The sequence below is a fragment of the Trichoderma evansii genome (genome assembly GCF_050947405.1).
Source record: "Trichoderma evansii strain SZMC 28006 chromosome Unknown GGI43scaffold_1, whole genome shotgun sequence".
Classification (NCBI taxonomy): domain Eukaryota; kingdom Fungi; phylum Ascomycota; class Sordariomycetes; order Hypocreales; family Hypocreaceae; genus Trichoderma; species Trichoderma evansii.
In genome coordinates, this window is record NW_028145205.1 from 2,997,957 (window position 1) to 3,022,151 (window position 24,195).

A 24,195-nucleotide genomic window follows, 5' to 3' on the forward strand; every position below is an offset into this window, starting at 1 on the left:
AGCTGTTGGTTGATTCCGGCTGAATGTAGGTACCTCTTAGTAACTAAAAATACTATGAGAGTGAAGAGAGCAATTGCTCCATCACGACCGTGCGCGCTATTTTTGTCGGTACTTATTATGGATACTAAGGTACATTCATACAGCAGGGGCAGGTTTAGCGTCCGTGGTTTAGTATCTATCAAATTTTCTAATCATGAGTTGAGGAATCGAAGTACTACACTAAGTGAAAGCAATAAAGGGGCCTATAATAGTATTGCCTTCGGCGGCATAGTAGCTTAGTTGCATCGTAGCTACTTATAGCCTTTCTGGAAAGTCTAGCCTTGCAAGTGACGAGTTTACCTCCGACGAGCTAGAACAAAGCTTCACTATAGCGACATAGCACCATACCTACATGACTGACCCTATCGTTGCCATATTATTATCACGTCCCTTCCCGCATCAATGTGCATGTATATCACGTTTTTAAGAGAAGCTAGCCGCTGCTATATTAGTTTCGGTTACTCATCACCATATTAAAGTGGCTCCAATCTCCCAGTGACCTCCAAGTGGGCCTTAATTGGCACCTTTACCTGGCATAGACTTACTACCATTGTAATTATCAACATATTAGACTGGAATATAAGACATTCGGTAGTAATTTAGTATAATATAAAATTACAGCTGCCCCCAGGCCCTGTTAGGTGGTATAGTTATTAAGGAATTACTCTTTTATATTTTTATTTTTAATACATTTAACAAGCTTAGAAATTAAATCGCAAGAAAATTACTCTTCCTGACTTAAGTCCTAAGGCAAGGATATTACCATGTATAGCGACATGTATAGTCCTATAATCTTTAGGAAGCCAGAGTAAATACTTTCCATCCTTAGTTATCCACCCATCAGTAATAAATACAGTATTGTCTGAGGGGTTATATGGTGTGTATATATCTGAGTGGGAGGAAATCCTTGTATATCCATAACTTGTTCTAAGAAATTGACCGTCTGGCGAGAATGCAATTGCTCTAACCCACCCGCTATGGCCCTCGAGCGTCTGCTGGGGCGCTCCTGTTGCAGCATCCCATAGCCGTACTGTCTCGTCACCTGATGCCGATGCTAGCGTCTTGCCGTCTGGCGAGAATGCAATTGCTGTAACCGAGACCTCCCAGCTATGGTCCTCGAGTGTCTGCTGGGGCGCTCCTGTTGCAGCATCCCATAGCCGTACTGTCTCGTCACCTGATGCCGATGCTAGCGTCTTGCTGTCTGGCGAGAATGCAATTGCGGTAACCTCCCGGCTATAGTCCTTGAGCGTCTGCTGGAGTGCTCCTGTTACAGCATCCCATAGCCGTACTGTCCAGTCACCTGATGCCGATGCTAGTATCTTGCCGTCTGGCGAGAATGCAATTGCAGTAACTAAGGAACTATGGCCCTCAAGTGTCTGCTGGAGCGCTCCTGTTGCGGTATCCCATAGCCGTACTGTCGCGTCATATGATACTGATGCTAGCGTTTTGCTGTTTGGTGAGAATGTAATTGCGGTAACCGAGGAACTATGGCCCTCGAGCGTCTGCTGAAGCGCTCCTGTTGCAGTATCCCATAGCTGTACTGTCGCGTCACCTGATGCTAATGCTAGCATCTTGCTGTCTGGCGAGAATGCAATTGCGGTAACTACCCGACTATGGCCCTCGAGCGTCTGCTGGGGCACTCCTGTTGCAGTATCCCATAGCTGTACTCTCTCGTCACCTGATGCCGATGCTAGCGTCTTGCCGTCTGGCGAGAATGCAATTGCAGTAACCGAGGAACTATGGCCCTCGAGTGTTTGCTGGAGCGCTCCTGTTGCGGTATCCCATAGCCGTACTGTCGCGTCATATAATGCTGATGCTAGCGTTTTGCCGTCTGGCGAGAATGCAATTGCGGTAACGAAGGAGCTATGGCCCTCGAGCGTCTGCTGGGGCGCTCCTGTTGCGGCATCCCATAGCCGTACTGTCGCGTCACCTGACGCCAATGCTAGCGTCTTGCCGTCTGGCGAGAATGCAATTGCTCTAACACTCGCGAGCATCTGCTGGAGCGCTCCTGTTGCAGCATCCCATAGCCGTACTGTCCCGTCACGTGATGCCGATGCTAGCGTCTTGCCGTCTGGCGAGAATGCAATTGCGGAACTATGGCCCTTAAGCGTCTGCTGGAGCGCTCCTGTTGCAGTATCCCATAGCCGTACTGTCGCGTCATCTGACGCCGATGCTAGCATCTTGCCGTCTGGCGAGAATACAATTACTCTAACTACCCAGCTATGGCCCTCGAGCTTCTGCCGGAGCGCTCTTATTACAGCATCCCATAGCCGTACTGTCCCGTCATGAGATGCCGATGCTAGCATCTTGCTGTCTGGTGAGAATGTAATTGTAGTAACCCACTGGCTATGGCCCTCGAGCGTCTGCTGGGGCGCTCCTGTTACAGCATCCCATAGCCGTACTGTCGCGTCACCTGATGCCGATGCTAGCATCTTGCCGTCTGGCGAGAATGCAATTGCAGTAATTACCCGGCTATGGCCCTTAAGCGTCTGCTGGGGCGCTCCTGTTGCAGCATCCCATAGCCGTACTGTCGCGTCATCTGACGCTGATGCTAGTGTCTTGCCGTCTGGCGAGAATGTAATTGCGGTAACTGAGTAGCTATGGCCCTCGAGCGTCTGCTCGAGTGCTCTTATTACAGCATCCCATAGCCATACTGTCCCATCATATGATGCCGATGCTAGCATCTTGCCGTCTGGCGAGAATGTAATTGCGGTAACCGAGGAGCTATGGCCCTTAAGTGTCTGCTGGAGCGCTCCTGTTGCAGTATCCCATAGCCGTACTGTCACGTGACCTGATCCCGCCGATGCTTGCCTCTCGATCTCTGACACCGATGCTAGCATCTTGCCGTCTGGCGAGAATGCAATTGCGGTAACTACCCGGCTATGGCCCTCGAGCGTCTGCTGGGGCGCTCCTGTTGCAGCATCCCATAGCCGTACTGTCGCGTCACCTGATGCCGATGCTAGCGTCTTGCCGTCTGGCGAGAATGCAATTGCTGCTGTAACCGAGACCTCCCGGCTATGGTCCTCGACCGTCTGCTGAAGCGCTCCTGTTGCAGCATCCCATAGCCGTACTGTCACTTGACCTGATCCCGATGCTAGCCGTACTGTCACGTCATCTGACGCCGATGCTAGCATCTTGCCGTCTGGCGAGAATGCAATTGCTGTAACCCACCCGCTATGGCCCTCGAGCGTTTGCTGGAGCGCTCCTGTTGCGGCATCCCATAGCCGTACTGTCTCGTCACGTGATGCCGATGCTAGCGTCTTGCCGTCTGGCGAGAATGCAATTGCTGAAACCCAGTCCCTATGGCCCTTGAGCGTCTGCTGGAGCGCTCCTGTTGCAGCATCCCATAGAACTGTCGCATCACGTGACGCCGATGCTAGCGTCTTGCTGTCTGGCGAGAATGCAATTGCGGAACTATGGCCCTCGAGCGTTTGCTGGAGCACTCCTGTTGTAGCATCCCATAGCTGTAGTGTCTCGTCACCTGATGCCGATGCTAGCGTCTTGCCGTCTGGCGAGAATGCAATTGCTGTAACCCTCCCGCTAAGGCCCTCGAGTGTCTGCTGGGGCACTCCTGTTGTAGCATCCCATAGCTGTAGTGTCTCGTCACCTGATGCCGATGCTAGCGTCTTGCTGTCTGGCGAGAATGCAATTGCTGTAACCCCCCCGCTATGACCCTCGAGCGTCTGTAAATGCACGTCGTGATCTTTCATGCCATTAATATCTTTAATAAATAATAGTTTCTCCTTCCATTGCTGTTTTTTCACCTCACTTAATCTTGGGCTGAACACAAGCGCCGAGCCATATGCTTGCAAGGGTGCCTGGTCTATAATCGACCCATAACTAAGTATAAACTTCTCTGTGTCTTTGAGGAATCTACTAAGCCGAGGACTTATACTAGATTGTAACTGGTAGCACTTAGCATTTGTATTTAGTTGTAGCCTTAGAGCACATACCTCTTGCAGAATTTTCCTTATTGAACGTACGCCTTCTGGAAGCCTTCCAAGGAGAGACAGGCTCTCCAGCCAGTGGAGGAGATGGTCCTTTAAAAATGACCATACTACCTCGTCATCTGCTAGTTCACTCCTAGGTTTGGAGGCGTCGCAGAGATGGTCGGCCCAGAAAAGGCAGGAGTATCTCATTGGAGCCAACGGGTCTGGATCAGGTGGTTGTGCATCCTTTGGTCTGAACCCGAAGTCTGGAAGGCTATAGATATTTTTCTGCAGTTTTGATATAGCCGCGATTGACCGCTTGTAGATGTCCGTATGCCCTTGGCTAACCCCACCTGGCCGAAGCTTTGAGTTATAATTCCTGGTTAGGTAATCCTTCGCTGACTGGTGAATTAGATAGGCCGTTCCTCCATTAATTGTTAGAAATGAACCACATTCCTCGATAATTGTCTGCAGGTGAACTTTAGTTGGCAAACCTGCAAGCACGGAAAGTTCAGGAAGAGAGAGTGGGCGATAGGCTAGAGAAGAAGCTACCAGGATATCCTTGCAATATTGCTTATCGCTAAGCTTCTCAATTCTGATCATCATATGATCATACAACTCTGATAAGCCAGCGGGTATCCCTTCTATCGTCTCGACGGCATCCCACCCATGCACTCCGTCCAGTTGTTTGAATACAAGGGCTACCCATAAGAAAATATTCGCAGCTCGCTGACGAATCTCGCTCGAAATCTTGGCCAAAATATCCTCGGAGTATCCCCTTCTGTTTCTAAGGGCAGAAAGCTTGTGATTGATATATGCATTGACGGGATCCTCTAGACTTTGAGCATCGAGCTCGACTAGAGCTCCTGCAAGTATTGGATTATTAAGCTCTACCTCGGGGCGGCTAGTAACTAGCCATTTGACCTTCTCGCAGACCGAAATGGATGTCGAGATGAGCTGGATAAGGTTGTTTAAATCTTCGCTACATTCATCAAGAGCATCAACAATCAAATATGCGCGCGATAAGCGAGAGTCTTTGAGCATGCCCTCGAACACATCACATAGAGCGAAATATGCGTTCGAGTCAGTGAAAAGAGAATGACCCGAGTATTTGTATTTCGCGTGTAAATGAGAAATGAGATGTGGTTGCTGAACAAGCAGCATCCAGATCAGCGACCTCAATACAGCCGTGGCGCTGTTCCGGGCGTTGTCTGTTCCCTGGCAGAAAAAATGCGAGACATTTGGTGCAAGCGCAGCGGAGTGATTTATGAGTTCGCGGACTATACCGATCAAGAGCATTGTCTTTCCCGTACCAGCAGGACCCTTGATCCACAGCAGCCGACACGGAGGCAAATCAGATTCGTCATCAGCCCAATTGGTGAATGCTGCAAATTGCGTTGTGCCGAGAATCCACCTGAACGCGTCGTCAAGCAATTTATCCTTCTTATTCTCAATCCTCTCCATGTCATACGAGGGGTCCGCAACGAAGAGGTCTCGGAGGCATTCTGTATCCTTGTCATCCATTCGCGCCTCTTTTTGCTGGGCGATAAATTTCTGAAGTTCGAGATGAATGTCGCCAAGTCGTGTCTCCATTTCATGTCCAGAGTTGACAAGTTGGCGCAACGAGCTCTTCTCGTATTCCCTGTGATACTGGACCGACATTTGCTCAACAGTAGCTTCAGCTTTCTTAACACTCTCAAAGATACCATCCCAATCATCTAAGTTCGCCAGGCCGCGGAGAAAGACAGTACTTGGGTTCCGGTAGTAGGAGTGGGCACTGGTCATCTGATACAGGATAAGAGCCCTGTAGAGCGCGATAATCTCTTTCTCTAGTGACTCCATGACTACTGCGAAAGAGTCGTTTCCGGTCGCGATGTTTTCCTTGTTGAGGAGATGTTCAGTCAGAGCACAGTACCAACTCATTCGCGAAGTGACATGAGCGATACCCGTAAGATTGGCCTTTGTTGCCTTTACTGGATTCAGGAGGATCTAGGCGGAAATTAGTTGATATAAGCAAGTGCGAAAGATGACAACTCACTTGTAAACCCATGCAAACACCAGCCCACGGAAGCGCAGCTTGTGGTATATTCTGGATCGCCGCATCAATCATTCCCTTAGCCGAAATAATAAACTGAGCGACGTCGCCCACCGTTGATAAAATCTTCGATGACGTGGCCGTCTTCTTCTGGCCTTCATCTACCAATTTCTTCATGTACTCTTGCCGCTTGATTGGGTCTTTCAGTTCAGCTGAGATGTCGTCTTCGGAAGCGGATACACCAAAAGATTTCTCAGCCTTTAGAATTTTCGTGAGAGTCTTCGCATAAGATTTGGTAAGCTCCGCGGTGCCTTTGTCCTCCTCAAGGCCATCGTAAGCTGCGTTCCAGAGTCTCTGGGATATGGATAGTTCTGGGGTCTGTTGCTCAGTGAATTCTGTTGCCAGTTGGCGATCTGTTGACCCCGGGTCTGCCTCGGCGGTAGGCTCGGTGACATGTAGGATGATAGACGGAACATCTGTTTCTGTGGCACAGCCGAGAGTGGCATTCGGAACCACTTGGGCCGCGGTCGTAGTGAAGTGCGTCTCGGTGCTCGATAGAGTGGTCGTGGCCTCATTTACCGGCAAGCCTGTAGGGGGAATATGTAGCTCCGTTAAATTGGATGAAGCTTCCGTACTATCTATAATACGCCTCTTGACTTAGTAGGCTGGACATTTGATAGAGTTTCGAAGTAACGCTATCGGTTAAAACGTACCCGTGGACGACGCCCTAGTCGGAAGTGACGAGGTCGACACGCCACGAAGTCGAAAAAACCCCAACACTTTCTCTCGGTGTTTTCCCATGACTTCTATGGAAACTGTATATCTAGTGTAGATAGAATCGCGATAGCGGGGATGATGGTGAAATAGAGTTGATGCCTGACCTAGACACAAATTTTGCGAAGTGGAGGCAGAAGCTTAGGCAGCGGCAGCAGCGACTGCAGCTGTCTCGCTTAGGTGCCATTAGAACCTCACATACATCCGCGCGTGGAGCCATTGGAATGGCAGGTGTCGCACAATGATTGCAATATGGTTGAAGTCGTAGATAAGGAGTGCTACTACGCTGGCCAACGCAGCGTGATACCGTCATCGTCTAGCCCATCGTTATTTCAATCGTTGTCTGCGTATAGTGTGCTCGCCTCAATCCATAGCTATGACTATCCCATTAGTTGGCAGGTCTTTCATGGCCATGCATGCGAAACACCAAATAGTTGATGTTGAGGGAAAGCAAGTTGCGGAGTCATTACGGTCAGTAACGATAATCCTGTTCTGGCTGTGTTGACAGCATGAAACCGCCTCAAGCCAGAAGTATGCCTTGGGCCTTAGAAGTTAGGTGTCAACTGTCCTTGCCAAACGCGCCATGAAAGGTCCAATTAGGCTCCTGTTAAGGTATTGTTCCCTAAAGTACACACTTAGATTAGCCGTGTTTGTTTTGCGGGAGTACTAAATTCCAAAAGTCTCGCACTTGGCCACCAAAAGTATACAGTGGATTATTCTTGCAATTTTATACTATGTGGGCCCTCTTACATTATGAATGTGTACAGCCAGTACTGGTCGCTGTTAGGCCCCGCGGCGCCAGTACCTGGCTGTACAATGGATAGCAAGGAGCCACTTTCACTGCACCCGTTACTTGTTTAATTAACTTAACAAAGGGCGACACTAATTCCGCCTTTTACAGTACAATAATCTCTCACGATACTGTTGTAAGTTCGGCAGCGCCAAATGCGGAACGGAATGCTCCACTCAAAAGGTACCTGGATTTGTTCTTGTTCATAGCGCCGTTCTCGTACAGTCATTTAGCGTCGTCATCGTCATAACACGCCCAAATTGTCTAAAATCAGGTATCTCTCTCTTCTAGTCTGGGTATAGATAACTTTGTGGCAAACTGGCTGTCAACGCAAACTCAGAGTAGCCAGCACTTGGATAGAAGTGCCAAAGTACATGCTAGCGCGAGAGATAAGAGCTTCAATTTGCAGGCTCGAGGTTGCTCCAAGCGGGTACGTACCTCTGATATGCCGCTCCGTAAGCCCCGCGCGTGACTGCAGCTGCATCTTCCCCCACCCCGAAAAACCACGGCGTCAATCCTACTGGCCAGCTCCTCCAACCCACGATCGTCTGTCCTGCACGACCACGGGCTGTCACGGCTCAGGCGAGACGACACGACAGCTGAAGACCGAAAGTTTGAGGGAGCGTCCCCCACGAGCATCCCGTTTTTGCTGTGGGCGCTGTGCAGGCCTGCAGAACCCGTCCGAAAGAGGAACCCTGAACGCCTGGCAGGCAAGGGAGCAGATTGCCGGAAACGAGGCCCCTCTTCTGGCATTCTCGTTGAGTGTTTGCTTAATACTAGAGTCCACTCAGACGGGGACCTGGAATTGGCCATTGGCTAGTTGACTGATTAATGCTTGACTGACGTTCTGCGCTACTTGGGACATTCGATCTGGCGCCGGCAAATCATCTTATGAGATATTACTGCTGCTAGTATTACCGCTAGCATCACCACTTCCATCCTCGCGCATCTCTCGGCCCCCAATCAATCAATCACACATCACAGGTCTCTCACCTGATCCGGAATCTTCTTTTTGACGCACTTCCACACCAAGATCAGAGCCAAGGCTGACGACACACTCGCATCGAGATCCGTCCCGGCTTCCCAAGGTACAGACCCCCACCGCCATTTCATCCTCTCAGCACGCCGCAATCCAACCACGTTCGTCCGAGCATCGTCACGCGAGACCTCACCCCCCATCTGCGGTCCAGCCCTGGCTCGCCAGCTCCGAGCGAGAGCGTCTTGTGCAACGACGAGCCGCCAACCGGTCGCCTCTGCAACCCCCCTTTGCTCCCGCTAGCAGCCCATCCTCGCTGCTTGTCTGGGTCTGGGATTGTTGTTTTTCTCATCTCTTTCCCGGCTCGCTTCCATCTCCCTGCGGCCACCCCTGGTCGGGCTCCCGAGCCATGGGTAACAACCATTCGGCGTCCAACAAGGCGGGCGGGCCTGGGTCGACGCCTCCCCAGGCACCGTCGTCGCAGTCAGGCGTCGAGCCCCCTCGCCATCACCATCGCAAGGACGGTTCGCGCAACATAATCCCCATCCATCGCGCCGCTGCCGCCCCGGAGTCGTCGACACTCCAGGCCCAGGGCTCCATCGCCGCCTCCGTGCCTAAGCCCAAGAGCGTGCCCACCACTGCCGTGTCTTCCCTCAGCGGCTCGCCGCACAGCAGCACCGTCTCCTCCGTTGCCAACGCTGCTGCCGCCGTTACCGCTGCCGTCGTCGCGGGAAGCCCTAAGCCATCCTCGCCACGGCCCATTATTCGCGACGAACCTTCCAAGCCCGTCGCCGTTCCCATTGAGGGGTCCCTGGCGCGCCCTCAGATCCCCGCCGTGCCGCCGTATCTCGAGGCCCAACTCTTCTCCAACAATAGCCTTACGGACATGTACATGAATCGCCCACCCCGCCTGCCGCTTCCTATCGAGGAGGAGATACACAGACCCGGCTCGCCCATTGCCGGTCAAGATGATAATCTCTCCGATACCGAGCTAGGCGAGACATCCGATGGCTTAACAAGAAAGAGCTCTGGGCTTAGCAACGGTACGGTTGAGGATGATGAAGGCGATGAGCTACGTGTGGACAAGACCGGGCGGGTGGTTCCGACCAAGATTGTCTGGAATGGTGGAGGTGAAAAAGTCTATGTGACTGGTACGATTTTCCAATGGAATAAGAAGCACCGGCTGCATCCAGTGTAAGTTTGACAATGCCTATGAACAATCGGGCTAGTAAGCTGGCGTATCTGGCTGCCTTCGGGAGGCTTCCATGCCTAGCACGTGCCTGAAGCTTTGGCGCCCGTTTTGCTCACCCGCTGAATATTTTTGACTTTTGGCTTGTGCTAACGCATTAAAATGATGGGATAGTGAGGGCCAGCCTGGTGTCTTTGCCGCCACCATTTACATCTTGCCCGGTACGCATCACATCCGCTTCTTGGTGGATGGAATTATGCAGACGACGCCTTCTCTCCCCACGACTGTCGATTTCGGAAACAACTTGGTAAACTATATCGAAGTGAGATCAGAAGACCCATCTGCAACGAAACAAGGCGAACCTGGGGAAGTCGTTGAAGCTGGAAAAGAGAAGGAGGTGGATGCGAATGAAGCTCAGGCTAAAGAAGAACCCAAAGCTGCCAAGCACAAGCTTATCTTGCCACAAGCAGCCTACAATAGCCAAATTCCACCATACCTGCTTGATTTCGACCAGGCCGAGGAGTCGCCAGCCTATCGCAATGCCGAGAGTGCAATTGAGAAGATGGCCACACCACCCACCTTACCCGGTTTCTTGGGCAAACCCATCCTTAATGCTGCTACCCTGATGAAGGACGACAACAGCGTCTTGAACATGCCTAATCATACCGTTTTGAATCATCTTGCTACGAGCAGCATTAAGAACAATGTCTTGGCCGTTTCAGCGACTATTAGATATCGCAACAAGGTTAGTGAAACGAAACGGGCAAGGGAATCCATAACTTGGCGTGCATTTACTAATTTTTTGATTTTCGTTTTAGTATGTCACTACAATTATTTATAAGCCCACTTCAGCGGATGAAGGTTAAAGCTGGCTTGCCAAAAGAGCATTGGAAATGGAGAATGGAGGAAGAAAGTTCCTTTTTGGTTAAAGAGAGCTAATATGTATTACTTTGCCTTTTCTTTTTATTTTCCCCTATATCCCCCTTAACTACGATATTTGATATGGGGAGGGTTTTTCTTTTTGACACGATATGAGTTTATTTGCATGGGATGGTGGATGCCAATGAGAAAGGCTACGGGTTATGTTGGGTCATGCTACATTAGATCGCAAGCTTCTATAGCTGAGCTAGCGGGAGTAGTAGAGATCCATAAGGGGTTCGCATTGAACCAATAAGCTAGATGGGTGGACAAGATGTACGAAACATTTACACAATATACGGTACAAGTTTACTTATTTCTATTAACTTTTATGTTCCCGGCAGGTTTTAATCCCTCCACTCAACGTATACATCGTCTGTTCTAAATCTCTGCGTACACACGCTCTCATCAAGCGGCGTGCGGAATCCCGTTCTATAAGCCAATAAGCCAGCATGCGCAATCATGATGCCGTTGTCAATGCAGAATCTCTCATCCATGGCAAAGACACTGCCACCTCGCTCCTGAGCCATGCTTGCAATCATCTCCTGCAATCGCTCGTTGCAGCCCACACCACCGACGATGAGGACCTGGCTACTGCCCACGTGTGCCATGGCACGCTCCGTGATCTCGACTAGCATGGCAAAGATGGTCTCCTGCAGAGAGAAGCAGAGATCCTCGACGGTGAAACCTGCGCCCTCGGGTCCGCGCTCCAGCAGCTGCGCGGCCAGGGCCTCTGCGCTGGTGAGGATGCCAGAGAAGGAGCAGTCCATTCCCTTGACAATGTAGGGGAGCTCGAGCAGCTGCTTGCCCTTCTTGGCCAGCTGTTCGATGTTGTAGCCAGGTGCGGGATCGTTGCTGATGTTGAGCACGCGAGCGAAGCGGTCGAGGCAGTTGCCGACGGCGATGTCGAGCGTCTCGCCAAAGATGCGGTACCGCTTTTCGGCGTAGGCAATGACCTGGGAGTTGCCGCCGCTGACGTACAGCACGACGGGGTTGTCGGCTCCAGTGACCTCGCGGCCCATTTCAATGTGTCCGACGCAGTGGTTGACGCCGACGAGGGGCCTATCCCAGAGCAGGGCCAGGGTACGCGCGCCGATGGCCACGCTGGTGAGGGGGGCGCCCATGCCGGGTCCCTGGGTGAAGCAGATGCAGTCGACATCGGCGGGAGAGATGCCCGCTTCAGCAATGGCGCGGCGTGCGAGGGCGACGAACTCGGTGCGGTGGTGGAGGGCGGTATCTTTGGGGAGGAAGCCTGTTCCTGGCGGGGAGATGAATGTGTGTCGCAGGTTGGAGAGGATGGTGGCGGAGGTTGGGGTGTGGCGGATGAGGCCGATTCCGAGCTTGTTGGCTGAGCCTTCGCAGCCGAGGGCGATCCAGGAGGTTTTGTTGGACATTGAAGGTGTTGATATTGATGTGGGGGATGTGATGGATGTGGTGGTGGGTTGAGGAGGAGGGGGGAGCGGCGAGGAGACGGCGGCGGCTGCCATCCTGGATGAGTTTGAGGGTTTTTGAGTTAAGGAGGTGTATGAATGAAACTTGAAGTCGTCTATCAGCGGTCTATGCTTGCGCCAGGGCGGCGGATGGATATCCTTCTCTTGCCCGGGGTTTGATGTCTGGAGTTGTGATCTTCACGAGAGGGTATCGATCTTTCTATCTTTTGGTCTATATCTTTCTCTAAGGAGTAGAATTTGATTAGCACGGCTCAGAGTTGTTTTTCAATAGATAAGAGAGAGAGAAAACCAAAAAAAATCTGTATAAATAAAGTACATACCTGATCAAGGCAACTTTGTAATTAATTGTAGATTGCGATAATGATTCAACCCAAAGTTTTGACGTCTAAAAAAATAGAGGGGTTCTGTGCCAGAAACAGAAATTAGCGGGGCACCCTGTCATGGGCTCTCAACTCACTCCCTTCTTGCTTCCTGCTGGTTACAGCGGGAATAGTACGTACCTATCTTACTTACCTCATACCACGCATCTTCTCCCCAATTTTCTCGTCTTCCGCAATGCATGCACTACAACCCGGGTTAGTAGTGCTACTACGCCAAACTATGTTCCTACATAATGCCTCTTTACTTTCCCGGCTCAGTTCATGCTTTGCGCTAATGTACGAGCAACAGCCAGTTCTTCCACCCGCTGCAGCAGAGCGCGCGGGTGAATTGGGAGCTCCCTGTGCAGTATATTATCATATCTCGGCAAAAGGCGCCGTGCGGACTTATGTAAGAAGTGCTTCCCGTTTCTTACAGCTAATCTACCTGCTGTTTCAAGGTAGCACCTCCTTCGTTCCTTTCACGACGTCGGTCTGCCGCTGGTATCTTACGATCCGGATCCCATTGCTTATGCGTGGATGTCGGTTCTATGCGAGTGTCTCGAGTCCAGAGCACGCAGAAAAGTGCGTAGGCTCAGTACAAGTTTTCCATACTGACCTTTCCACAGCGCCTGGTTCGGTAAATGGCCCTCTAGCGCCTCTTGTCACCAGCAAAAGCTCGCACTAAAAGACACCAGCTTGGCCCCGCCCACCGGCCCTGTACAAATGCCGCATGTACTCTCCGGCCACGAATCCCTCCAGGCAGGTACTTGCTACCCATGTACAGCTACCAAGCTTGCCGTTCACTTTCCAGGTCCCTTGATTTGTGAAAGTGTGTGCTTCTGCTGCCGTTTCTGTGTGTGGACGCAAATCCTCCCACCCTCCCCAAAATAATCCACTTCCAGCCCGTTCCCGCGGTCCACTTCGACCACTCGCTTTCTTTCCCCTCGACTTTTTTCCTTCTAGCAAGTCTAGCTGGACACCAGAGAAAAAAAATATTGCAGCAACAAGAAGAAATTTTCTTCGTTGTCTTCGGTTCTTCATGATGGACTGAATCTGTGAGACATTGGTTTTCTCAACGGTATGTTTTATGTCCTTTTCCTGCAGGGAGAAGCTCGCCCCTTTGGATCTCTCTCTTGTTCTGTTGTTATCTCTTTCGGCGCCTGCTAACACCAGCCTTGGCAGCAGAAAAAAAAATTCAACCGAAAAAGAAGAAGACAGAGCCTCGAGCTGCTTCTTCAGCTGGCGAGAGTGACGATCAGCTTCTCAACAAGCTTGTTCATCGTCTACGCTCATGGCGAACCTCGACCACGGCCGGCGAGTCCACGTTGCGCAGGCCGGCCTTCCCCTCACGTCATCCGCCCTGGTCGCAATGAGGTGAGGTGAGACCGGGCTGCGTCACGACACCACCCGCCTTGCGAGAACAAAAAAAGAGCTCTCACAAGCACAAATCGGATTGTCGGCAATGCATTGCCTGCCTATCATCGACCCTTTTACAGATCATCACGCGAATTGCATACGGCCGAGCCGAAGAAAAAAACAAGTTCTGGTTTCTGGCCAAAAGCCAGTTCAGGAATTAGTTTGTATCTTTTTTTTATTTGCTCCCGTTGGAGGGCCTCTTCTCTTTCTAATCCTAAAGAACCGACCCCAACTCCCAACTCCTCGCAATGCCCTGACCAAGGCTACTGTACTATACATCGGTGATTTTTTTTCATCTACAGCAAAATATCCTGCCTCCTCCCAACCCTCCTCCCCGTCCTGTCCGTTCCTGAGAACCCTTCAATACCAGCGTGATTGGAGAAAAAAAGAAAGCAAAACGAATTATATACACCTCCATACTCATACAAGGATGCAGTACTAGATTCGTCGGGGGAGAGAGAGGGTTTGTTATGACGTCGCCTGCGCTTGCTGAACTGCAGCTTGTGGTGGCGGCGGCGGCTGTGGCGGCGCTTGTAGTGGTGGTGGTAACACCCTATTTCCATTCGCGACGCCATTAACCGCCTCTGGAGGGACCGTTGGCCTCCCTCGGAAGATATATGGGCTGAGTGGGATTGTGGCTCTGAACTTTAGCGCTCGCGTGTCAAAGGGATCAACCTCATACACAAGCGGCTCATCATCTTCGTCGTCAGAGTCATACTTCCACCGGTCAGAGTACTCGTAAGTATCTGTCCGTGCGGGAGTTGATAGACCCCTCCGATCGATCCAAAGCCGTTGGAGTCGGCCAATGCGACGTCGAAACGCGGGCTGGCTGTTTTGCGGCGTCTCGCCAAAGTCTGCGCCGCGGAATTGGAATACGGGAAGTTCCGGTTTATCCAATTGCATCGGCTCAGGTGCGTCATCAATGTCCATTGACTCTGCAGAGTTTGACGCCGGCGGCGTCATTAAATATTGAGTCTTTGCCGGTCTGAACTTGAGCTCCATGCCCAGTTCTTTTACCGGCGATAGCGGATCTCTAGTGAGATCAATATGATTCTGGTTCCACCTTCGGTGGTTTTGCACCTTGGTTTCAATCTCATTACGAAGCTCGTTCTCCTTTTCGGCGAGCTGGTCAGAAAGTAACACAAGATCTTGTTCATGCGAACGCCCATCTGGCCGTACCGGCACCCGCACCTGTGTGGCTGGTCGCTGAGCTCCGGCAGCCTCTGCAGGCTTGCGCTTCTGAGACTGCTTGGCCATGTTAGTGTCAAGTGGCATTAAACGTGTAGAGGGCCAAGCGGGCCTTGGTTCGAAACATACCTTTTGGTTTACTAGGTCTTCGTCGTCGCCCTTGATGCCCAGCTTTGTCTTGATTTGCTTCAATCGAGCTCTTTCCTCGAAAATAGCCCGATCTACTTGCAATAAATCTCGTTTCATCATCTCTCGCTCGTATGCCATCAAAACTAGTTGACGGCCATCCTCGAGCTCGCGACGGAAACGCTTGAGCGTCTCGGCGATCTTGGTATCTCTAGACCTTGTTTTCCTTGTTTGTCTAACCTCCCGCCGTCTGAAACAGACGTATGGGTCAGTGTCATCAGTCTCCTGATGCGTCTCAAACTTGATGGTTGCGTGCAGTGGTTTATTTCCTTCGTCCTGACGCTTGGATTTCCAGTACTCGTATATCTGCTTGGCGTGCAGCAATATGTTTGTAGAGCCAAGCTGATTGAGTCCGGGTACCATCATGTCGTAGCTGACAACAGTGTTGTCAACAGCTGCGAATGGAGTCTGCTCGGTTGCGGTGTCCTCGAACACTTCCATGATGCGTTCGAAGTCATCCTCACTGAGAGACCCGGCGCCGGCGGGCGGATTACTATTATAAGACTTGAGAAATTCATCGTCTTCTGTTGTCATGTCATATTGACAGCTAATACATTCCTCAACGGTCTGAGAAAATCGGATATAAGAGGAAGGTTTGTGAAAAATTGCGGGATAGAGGGCATCATAGCTGATGTCACTCTCTTTTGGAGGCGGTACGGGAATTTCTTGATCATTGCTTGTTCCCGCCTCTTTTAGAATGGACTGAAGGTGGTATTCCTATATGACGAGAAAAGAAGAAGAAAAAAAAGTCAGTAAAAAATAACATTTTTGAAAGAAGAGAAAAAGAGAAAGAGTATAAGAGAGAAAAAATAATAACAGAAAAAAAGAATAAGATGATAAAAAAAGAATAAGATGATGACAAGAACATAGAAACAAAAAATGAAAGTGATGTGAAAAAGAAAGAATGGCAAAAGGAGAAAGAGATATTTGAATACACGAGTGAGATATATGGGAATGGCTTATACCATCTTATATCTACACACTCTGTATATACATATATCGCGATCAAGGAGTTGTAGGGAGCAGGTAAGGAGAGATTCCACGTGACCAAGCACGTGATATCAGAAGTTGCGGTGGCGTGGCAGTATGGTGGTGATGGACTCACATTTTCCTCAGTCTGATCGACTCCGGTCGCGATTTGCGACTCGGTAAGCAGTGATTCATACTCAGTAGCATCGATCTGATCCTCTCTGAGCACAGGGAGAGCGGTTTTGATAGTCAACTTCTTGACTCGGACTTTGCGGGATGACATGTTGCCAGGGTGGTGAAGGACGGCAGAAAGCCAGCGGAAAATCCGCGAAAAAAAGAGATCAAGTCATAAATCAAGACGTCCGAAGTCGCCTTATGATATTTTTTTGATGATTTAGGCGCTGTGGTTTCGCTTTTTTGATGGCTCAATGCTCGCGTTCGATGAGGTGACGTTGGGATTTGTTTTGCCGCGCGAAGATTTTTCACTGGTGCAGAGCCTGGAAAATTGCGGCTGTTTGATGGCCGCCGTGGCCCGCTGCAAAGTCACTTCGCCGTAGATTTTGGCGTGCGCTGGTACATTGAGGCGCTCGGGCCACCCCCTCCTTTTGCCTCCCTCATCCCCTGAAGTCGCAGCAGGCCCACGCGCTGAAAACAGCACCGCATAGAAGCTGCTAGGCACTTGGGCGAGTGCTATGAGCGCGCCTCTGGTTGGCTCAGCAGCGGCCACCGCAGCCCAAACGCGCCCAGGCCGGAGATGGACCGAAAGCTGGCATGGCGGCTTTTTTTTTTCTTGCTCAACACGCAGCAGCCTGGGCTACAGAGAGCAGCGTCGAGTATTTAGCGCTCGCGAGCGTTTCGTCACCGCCTCTGCTGCAGGAAAGGAGAAACTATTAGGTACTAGATAAGCTGCACAGCCATAGCTTTTCAGCCACAATCGCAGCTTGCAGCGACAGACAGCGTAGCGGCCTCCCAAACGCGCATATCTTAGGTTTCAACTCTATCTGATAAATATGACATAATCATCCAATAAGTCCCCTCAGTCAATTAATATCATTTTCCAAGATGCGCCAACTTCTGCAGCTTGCTTCTACATGCACAGCCGAATTTAGCATGATCCAGCCTGATGCCGGTTTTCTTCTTCCGTCAGGCTGAATTAAATTGAATGGAATTGCTTATCGCTCCAGGCTGTTCAGCAGTCTCTTAACACAGAGCAGATGAGAGAGATGGTCCGTGCACATGACCTGCTACCCCTCTAGGAGTCGCCTCGACGGTCTAATATAAGATAATCTGGTGCCTTACTTACACTCCGTACATAGAACAACATTTTACGACCGCCACCCGTTACATACACGACCGCCGAATAGAACCGGCCTCCTACCGTCCCAGCGATTCTCTCCTTCGACTGCCATTACTGTATCCTTAGCCACGCGAAACATTCTTTAGCGCACAAGCAGCTGCGCTGTCCAGTCTGACAAGATGGGCAACACTACCAGTGCTGTGATGGACAACATTGTCCAAGGATCCAACTGTAGGCTCTTGCCTCCTTTTTGAATACTCTATCTCCAGGTTCTAGTTTGGCTAACTCTGCGGCGCACAGTTGACAGAGAGGAAGTCGACCGGTTAAGGAAACGGTTCATGAAACTCGACAAGGTACGATTAAAAGAAAGGGGAACCAAGCCAGACCGAACATGATGGCCCTTTCGCTTGAGTTGGGTTGTTTTACAATTTGGTCGCGCCGCAGTTTAACAAGACGATCCCAGATGGAACACGACGACGGACAGGCTGGCTGACTATCTGCTGCAGGATAACTCTGGTACAATCGAGCGCGACGAATTTCTTAGCCTTCCTCAAATCTCTTCCAACCCTCTTGCGACACGGTTCGTTCGATCTCATCTTATCCCCCGGCGATTTATACACCGCTAGCCCCCCCCCCCCCCCCCCTTTTATTGGTACATACATAGTGAATAGGTCACGGCTAACTCAACATATGATAGTATGATTGCCATCTTTGACGAAGACGGCGGTGGCGATGTCGACTTCCAGGAGTTCGTCTCCGGCCTGAGCGCCTTCAGCAGCAAGGGCAACAAGGAGCAGAAGCTGCAGTTTGCGTTCAAGGTCTACGACATTGACCGCGACGGCTACATTAGCAACGGTGAGCTCTTCATCGTGCTCAAGATGATGGTTGGCAGCAACTTGAAGGACCAGCAGCTGCAGCAGATTGTCGACAAGACGATAATGGAGGCGGACCTGGACAAGGACGGCAAGATTAGCTTTGAGGAGTTTACCAAGATGGTGGAGAATACGGATGTCAGCATGAGCATGACTCTAGGTGCGTACCTTTCTTTGGGGGGAGGCTGGCGATGACCTCCTCCCCAGTTCTTGTTTTGCCCCTTTTTTCCCTCGCCTCTCTATGTTTTAGGGGCTTTCTTCCTGTTTTATACCTCTTTTCAAGTGTGGTTTGTGGAAAGCGGCAATATGCTAACGACTTGATATAGATCAATTTTAAATGTTCGTTGAAAGGGGGTAAAAGGCAGCGTTGGTCTCGGGTAGACACCGCCAGGAAAGCGATTTGTGGATAATGGAAATATAGCAGTTATGATAATGAATATCTACATTCAATTTCTACTTCAACCATGGCTGCGAATTAGAAATGCTTCTGTCGCACAATAACGATGCTAACGATTACAATGTGGCCAATATTGGTTTGAGTCTCTTTCTCTTGGGCAAGACACTTACATGTCACACTGAATCGAATCAATGCTGTTACGAGTTTAAATCATGCTATGGAGTTGGATGAGCTGCTTCCAATCTATATTCTCTATCCATCTAGAAGGGATATAATATGAATTACTGGTTTGGAAACAGATGGTACTGGCACCAAGAAAAAAAGCAGCGACTTCAGAACTTGCTGACTAGAAATGTTTCTGCCTCGTTATGCAGAGTTTATGGATCTCTTGATCTTAACTAAAGCTGGTTCATCATACACCCTTTAGTGGGCATGGCTGGCTCAACTTTCTATATTTATACTGGTGTTTTTGGTAACATTTAGACGGAGCTGAGACATTAGGTACACTTAAAGGTCGATGGATTTTCCTATAATTTCCAGTGGTGTGAACGGAGTTTTTCTCAGCCATGGCAGGTGATATCTCATCTCGATGGCGATGAAATTCGATGGCGATGAAATGGACCAAAAATGATGTGGCGCCCGTGAAAGGACATATGAGACGCCTAGTGCACATGCATCTTGCTGTGCCTTGCAGCAGCGATGAATCCCGAGGCTTGGTGTGCTACCATCCCCTTTGGAGAGAATTGAGTTGTGGCGTTTATTGGCAAGATGACGATGGAGGTCGATTGACGGATTATCTCACAGCTGCATTTCCATGTGTCTCTCTTATCCTAGACCACGGATGTCTAATGCTGTGTACTGTACACGTTTGCTAGTTTTTCTATGTTTCCTCATTTCTTTACTTTTTTTTTTCTCCCTTGAGCAAATAATTTCATACCGTAGTAGATTTAATTGGCTGGGTGATTGAAGGGAATGACGGTCACTTTTTGAATTTTGACTTCTAAGGGGCTGAAAGAGTCAATTATGATGTGTCATTTTTTTTTTTTTTTTTTTTTTTCGTAACGCCAATAGCCTCTTCTCTTCTACCTAGGTATGTACTCTGCTTTTATTCGTCCTTGTTTTCTGAGTTACTTCATCTTAGAAAAAAGAAAGAAAAAAAAGGGGGGGAGGCTGTCTTTCAAAGTTGTGGCATCTTGTACTTTCAACCACCATCTTATACGCACCCAGATTAGCGCTTCTAGTTGGTGTAGTGGGCGATGTGCACCATCACTTAACAGAACCCGGCTACTTTGAGTAACACTCCATTATAGTCTTTTGAGCAGCTCTATCAGCTTGTAGTGGTACTTGGTACCTACCGGTCACTTTGATATGGCGCAATAGGTAGGTGCCGTCATATGTTACCAGTTCCGCCACTCCTTCCCTCCTTTGCAATACCAGTGACATGCTCCCTCACTCTCGTCTTTTCCTCTCTCATCTATCACTTTCTCCCTCTCTCATCATCTTCACTTTCGCATCTACTCCAAACATGGCATGTCCACTCCCTAACTCAATAAAAAAAAAAAATACTCTTGTGCTACGACAACTACGACAACATGCTAAGCCTACTTCAATCTGGGATCTGGGGGGATCGTCGGAATTTGTCCCACTGCCGGCTCTGTGAGGCGAAATGCACAGGCTCCGAACCCCTGCACATACATATCAACGTCACATGCAGGCCCGGATAAAAATTTACGACAGATCGGAAATCAAGTTTAAACAACCTGGATCTCGGCACCGTCGAAAAATGCACCGAAAGTTTACCTTCGCCATGCCATTCTGAGCTCCCAAGTGGACAACAGCTGTTCACAGGTAGTAATATCTATAAGAGAAGCTGCTGGGATATGCCAGGGCCAGACGCAGACCCATAGCCCCATCAAGCTCCTAGAACAAAGACTTGTCAGAATTAAAGCTAAGAGGCTGTTCACTAGCTGCAGCTATGACCATATGCAAATACTCTCTCTTGGCATTTATCATCTTAGCTCAGCTTCGCAGCCACGATCATTAGAGAGCAAACAAACGAGAGATGGTGGCTACATGTAACCTAGTCAAGGCTTCATGCTGCCACAGCCTCTCGGGGAGTACGGCTACATGGATGAGAAGTACTGCCCTCCACGAATGCTATAAGCATACGCCCGCTGGCACACACCAGCTCATCTCAGGTGACCCCTGGGTGGTATTTCATTTTTTTCGCCTTACCGAAGCATTGGTTGGGGGTTGTCACTTCTGCTGCTTGCCAAGCGTCCCCACGTATGCAGCTAGAAGCCTGATGTTTATGCGTCCATCCACGATTGCCGACGCCCAGCTCATGGCAGCTAGGAAAGTTGCAAAGAGAAAAGGACCTGCTTCCGCTTACTCTCAGCCACGACGTGAATCTCAGCTGCAGAATGCAGCGCTACCCCATGAAACGCTAGCAGCAGCTATCCAGGGCTGGGTATTGCCAAGCAGTAGCTTGATTCGGCCCCCAAAGTCCCAGCCGTCTCAGCTTCAGAGGTGCTGACTTTGCCCCTCTGCCAGCTTTGTGGCTTCAGTCAATAAACCTCTCGTGTATGGAAGGGAGCTGTCACGCGCGCCAATGGCTTCCTGGGCATCGTAGCCGGAGTGCCGTAGTTGGAGCTCGAACATGGGCACCGCGGTAATGCCCCTAGCTACAGAGGCAAACATGTCTCTTCATTGCGTCACGAGTGACAAACCCATCCAACCAAGATGTCATATGCCATCGTGAATCGTCCTACCCGACGGCTACCCCCCGTACCGCTGCCAAGTGCCGATGACTGGCTATTATGAGCGGCGGTTGGATCACAAAAAGTCCCTCCAGGATTACATTAGGATTACAACCACATGGCCCCGTATCGCGTAATTCACAAGCTGCTCTGCCCAATGATTCTATTCAAGCTTGCTGTTTGCTATGTACGCAGCCGCTAGCTCTCATGCCACTCCTAGCAGGTTGATACAGCCCGTGGGGGCTCCAACCCGCCATATTCTAGTCCAACGTCTAAACCCAAATGATACATTAAAAAAAAAAAGAAAAAGGTCTTTGGGCTGGAAACCTGTATAGGTCATTTTCAAACTGAAGTGGGGGGAGATAAGAGAGAAAGAAGAAGAACAAAGCATTCGCTAGTCTCGTATCTCTCGCCTGAAAGCCCATCATTCAACGCCGCCCGTCCAGATCCTTTGGTCCCCGCTCGCTCTTCTCGCTCCCGTAGTTGTCGTTCCCATGTGTATATCAAAATACCCGTCTAATGTCGTACCATTTCTCCAAAATCTGCCCGTACACAAGCAGCATTCAAATAGTGACATGACAAACTATGTTTCAGTGTGTCCATGAATATTTGCGTGTCTGCGCATAGGACAAGTTTGTCACATTGTCCCTCTCATATTCCCAGCTCATTAAGAGTAGGCAGTAGATCATGCACAGACGCACCGCTTGGTACGCTGTTATTCTGACTGACTTCCCCCCCTTAACGCCCCAATAACGTTCAAATCCAACCCAAAGGAGATGCATCGCCCACCCCCAAAAAAGAGAATCCCAATTTCCATCCGCCCATAACCCATGATACCCAATTATGAAGAAACCTCTTTCTATGTTAACCTTCCATCCGATCCAACCATGTTCATATCTGCGAAATTGTAGAAGCCGTGTCAAAGTTTCCCATCGTATAATGTACACTTCCCCAGCCGCTAGAATGCAAGGGTACAACTAAAGTAAAAAAAGGAAATAAAGAGAGAAAGGAAGAAAAGAAGAAGGGAAGAAGGGGGCGAAAAAGCCAGCTATTTCTCTCTTTCTTTCCAGTGCCAAGTCACCAACATGCCTCATTCGCTTATTTAACGTCGCGATGCAAAGACGTAGGCGAATCAGCGCGATCCTCCGCTCGTATTAGTGTTCGATTCGATAGAGTCGTAGAGGTCAAGGCATTCTTCAAGGACTAGAATTTGGTTAGTGCCCTTCTATTTTTGAAGAAGAAGTTAGAAATGGAATAATAACATACCGGTCTCGATCCGATCCTCCCATACACCATACTGGTAGTCTACTAAGCCATGGCTCTCGATACCATCGCAGAGTCGAATGAGCTCGTCCCCTAGCTTCTTTATTGTTCCCTGGGACATGACTCTCTGCGATCTCGAAAGTTGCTGGCCGGAGGACATTATTTCTCTCTGCCGGAAACAGAGAGCAAGCCACGCGTGGTTAAAGTCGTTCCAGAGTTTAATTCGCTCGGCGTGAAGGCTGGCGTCGTCTTGGTTGAGCCCTGTTTAGCATGTAAGTACAAACTTTTGAGATGGTTTCAAACTGTTTAGCTTTCTTCTTCGTACCTAATTCTGCAGCCTGCGTGAGCAGCCAGCTGGAGACATTTAACAGTGTTTCAGCGGCCCTTTCCAGAAAGATGGACGAGATATCCTGGAATACAGATCCCAGCTGTCGTTGGTAATTTAGCCACTTCTCTTGAAGGCCAGACGCAGCATAGTCTTGCCCTTCTCCCATGGTAGGATCTGCTGTTCCCGACGTGTGCTGCATGGCAGTTGTAGAAGGCATGCTACCGGGGTAATTTATGGGCTGGCTCTGTTGATATACCCCGGTTGATGCGCTGCTTCCCTGGCTCGGGTGTTGCATACTAGCTGCTGCGCTCCCTGCTTCAGGATTAAAATATGCTGAGGTGACATCCGGTGCCATCATCTGCATTGCCGCTTGCTGCCGTTGCCCAAACTGTTGGGCATCGTAGACTGGAGTTTGTGTGCTCGGTTGAGGCACATTGTACATCATCATACCCGTGTTGTAGCCCCCGAAACTTTGAGTTTGTGGCCTTGAATCGGCGCTGTATTCCGACCCATACGCTAAAGTCGTTGTCGGCATATTTGCTGGCGTTGAAAAAGCAGCTGTGGGTTCTTGGTAATATGCACTGTACGCTGGCGCACCCCCCAGACCTCTTGGTGTTGAAGTAGACGCAAGGGGTGCTGATCGAAAGCGCTCAGAGGGACCGCCTACAGAACTTGGAACTTGATACTTCTGTGTAGGGGCGCGATAGGTAGGCGGGTCATTCTGCCTTCTATGTTGATTAGAATTGTCCATGCCCTATTGGGCGTTGCCGTAAAGAGGTTTCTCCTGCCGAGATCTCTCGGTGCGCTGGAGAATCAGCGCTTTTGAAGTTGAAGGGTAGTGTAGGAAACCAGTCCGGCGCGCTGTTGATCGTATCGCTAGCTGGTTTTGAGCAGATAGTCTTTGTAAAATGAAATTCTGAACGACTCTCGAATAGAAAGATGAGCAGTGCGAATCAACAAGCTTCTGTGAGTAGCTACGGAAAAATGCGTGCGAGTACAGATCAAATCTGCCAATAGGGCGTGGTCTCTCTAGCTGACGACAGCCAGTGGTGTTCAACAA

The 24,195-nt window shown here is 49.9% G+C and overlaps 8 protein-coding genes across 8 annotated transcripts; 4 read left to right on the plus strand and 4 right to left on the minus strand.

Annotated features, from left to right (window-relative positions):
* Nucleotides 1-225: 225 nt before the first annotated feature.
* On the minus strand, nt 226-6,916 carry GGI43DRAFT_33046 (uncharacterized protein). Its single transcript, XM_083201965.1, has 7 exons — nt 6,717-6,916; nt 6,007-6,641; nt 3,993-5,957; nt 3,025-3,944; nt 2,499-2,616; nt 2,022-2,129; nt 226-1,265 (listed from the first exon to the last, which is right to left on the minus strand). Exons 1-7 carry the CDS (start codon nt 6,802-6,804, stop codon nt 741-743), a joined length of 4,359 nt encoding a protein of 1,452 aa, XP_083066581.1. The 5' UTR covers nt 6,805-6,916; the 3' UTR covers nt 226-740.
* A 1,933-nt stretch (nt 6,917-8,849) lies between these two features.
* Nucleotides 8,850-10,798, plus strand: GGI43DRAFT_33414 (5'-AMP-activated protein kinase beta subunit, interation domain-containing protein). Its single transcript, XM_083202011.1, has 3 exons — nt 8,850-9,737; nt 9,907-10,477; nt 10,551-10,798. The coding sequence occupies exons 1-3, from the start codon at nt 8,953-8,955 to the stop codon at nt 10,596-10,598; spliced, it is 1,404 nt and encodes a 467-aa protein (XP_083066582.1). The 5' UTR covers nt 8,850-8,952; the 3' UTR covers nt 10,599-10,798.
* A 149-nt stretch (nt 10,799-10,947) lies between these two features.
* On the minus strand, nt 10,948-12,399 carry GGI43DRAFT_391719 (tRNA N6-adenosine threonylcarbamoyltransferase). Its single transcript, XM_083204467.1, has one exon. It carries the CDS (start codon nt 12,135-12,137, stop codon nt 10,998-11,000), a length of 1,140 nt encoding a protein of 379 aa, XP_083066583.1. The 5' UTR covers nt 12,138-12,399; the 3' UTR covers nt 10,948-10,997.
* A 225-nt stretch (nt 12,400-12,624) lies between these two features.
* On the plus strand, nt 12,625-13,658 carry GGI43DRAFT_33526 (uncharacterized protein). The gene is made up of 3 exons (XM_083202040.1): nt 12,625-13,097; nt 13,156-13,538; nt 13,646-13,658. The coding sequence occupies exons 1-2, from the start codon at nt 12,657-12,659 to the stop codon at nt 13,285-13,287; spliced, it is 573 nt and encodes a 190-aa protein (XP_083066584.1). The 5' UTR covers nt 12,625-12,656; the 3' UTR covers nt 13,288-13,538; nt 13,646-13,658.
* Nucleotides 13,659-14,344: 686 nt separating this feature from the next.
* On the minus strand, nt 14,345-16,502 carry GGI43DRAFT_420041 (enhancer of polycomb-like-domain-containing protein; the record flags this gene model as incomplete). Its single annotated transcript, XM_083207758.1, has 3 exons — nt 14,345-15,124; nt 15,194-15,967; nt 16,356-16,502. 3 exons carry the CDS (start codon nt 16,500-16,502, stop codon nt 14,345-14,347), a joined length of 1,701 nt encoding a protein of 566 aa, XP_083066585.1.
* A 1,193-nt stretch (nt 16,503-17,695) lies between these two features.
* GGI43DRAFT_378938 (calcineurin regulatory subunit B) lies at nt 17,696-18,725 on the plus strand (the record flags this gene model as incomplete). Its single annotated transcript, XM_083202766.1, has 5 exons — nt 17,696-17,747; nt 17,817-17,869; nt 18,023-18,096; nt 18,214-18,548; nt 18,715-18,725. The coding sequence occupies 5 exons, from the start codon at nt 17,696-17,698 to the stop codon at nt 18,723-18,725; spliced, it is 525 nt and encodes a 174-aa protein (XP_083066586.1).
* Nucleotides 18,726-20,181: 1,456 nt separating this feature from the next.
* On the plus strand, nt 20,182-20,534 carry GGI43DRAFT_391739 (uncharacterized protein). Its single transcript, XM_083204468.1, has one exon. It carries the CDS (start codon nt 20,227-20,229, stop codon nt 20,443-20,445), a length of 219 nt encoding a protein of 72 aa, XP_083066587.1. The 5' UTR covers nt 20,182-20,226; the 3' UTR covers nt 20,446-20,534.
* A 2,142-nt stretch (nt 20,535-22,676) lies between these two features.
* On the minus strand, nt 22,677-23,886 carry GGI43DRAFT_420043 (uncharacterized protein; the record flags this gene model as incomplete). The annotated part of the gene is made up of 3 exons (XM_083207759.1): nt 22,677-22,747; nt 22,811-23,068; nt 23,133-23,886. The coding sequence occupies 3 exons, from the start codon at nt 23,884-23,886 to the stop codon at nt 22,677-22,679; spliced, it is 1,083 nt and encodes a 360-aa protein (XP_083066588.1).
* Nucleotides 23,887-24,195: the final 309 nt, after the last annotated feature.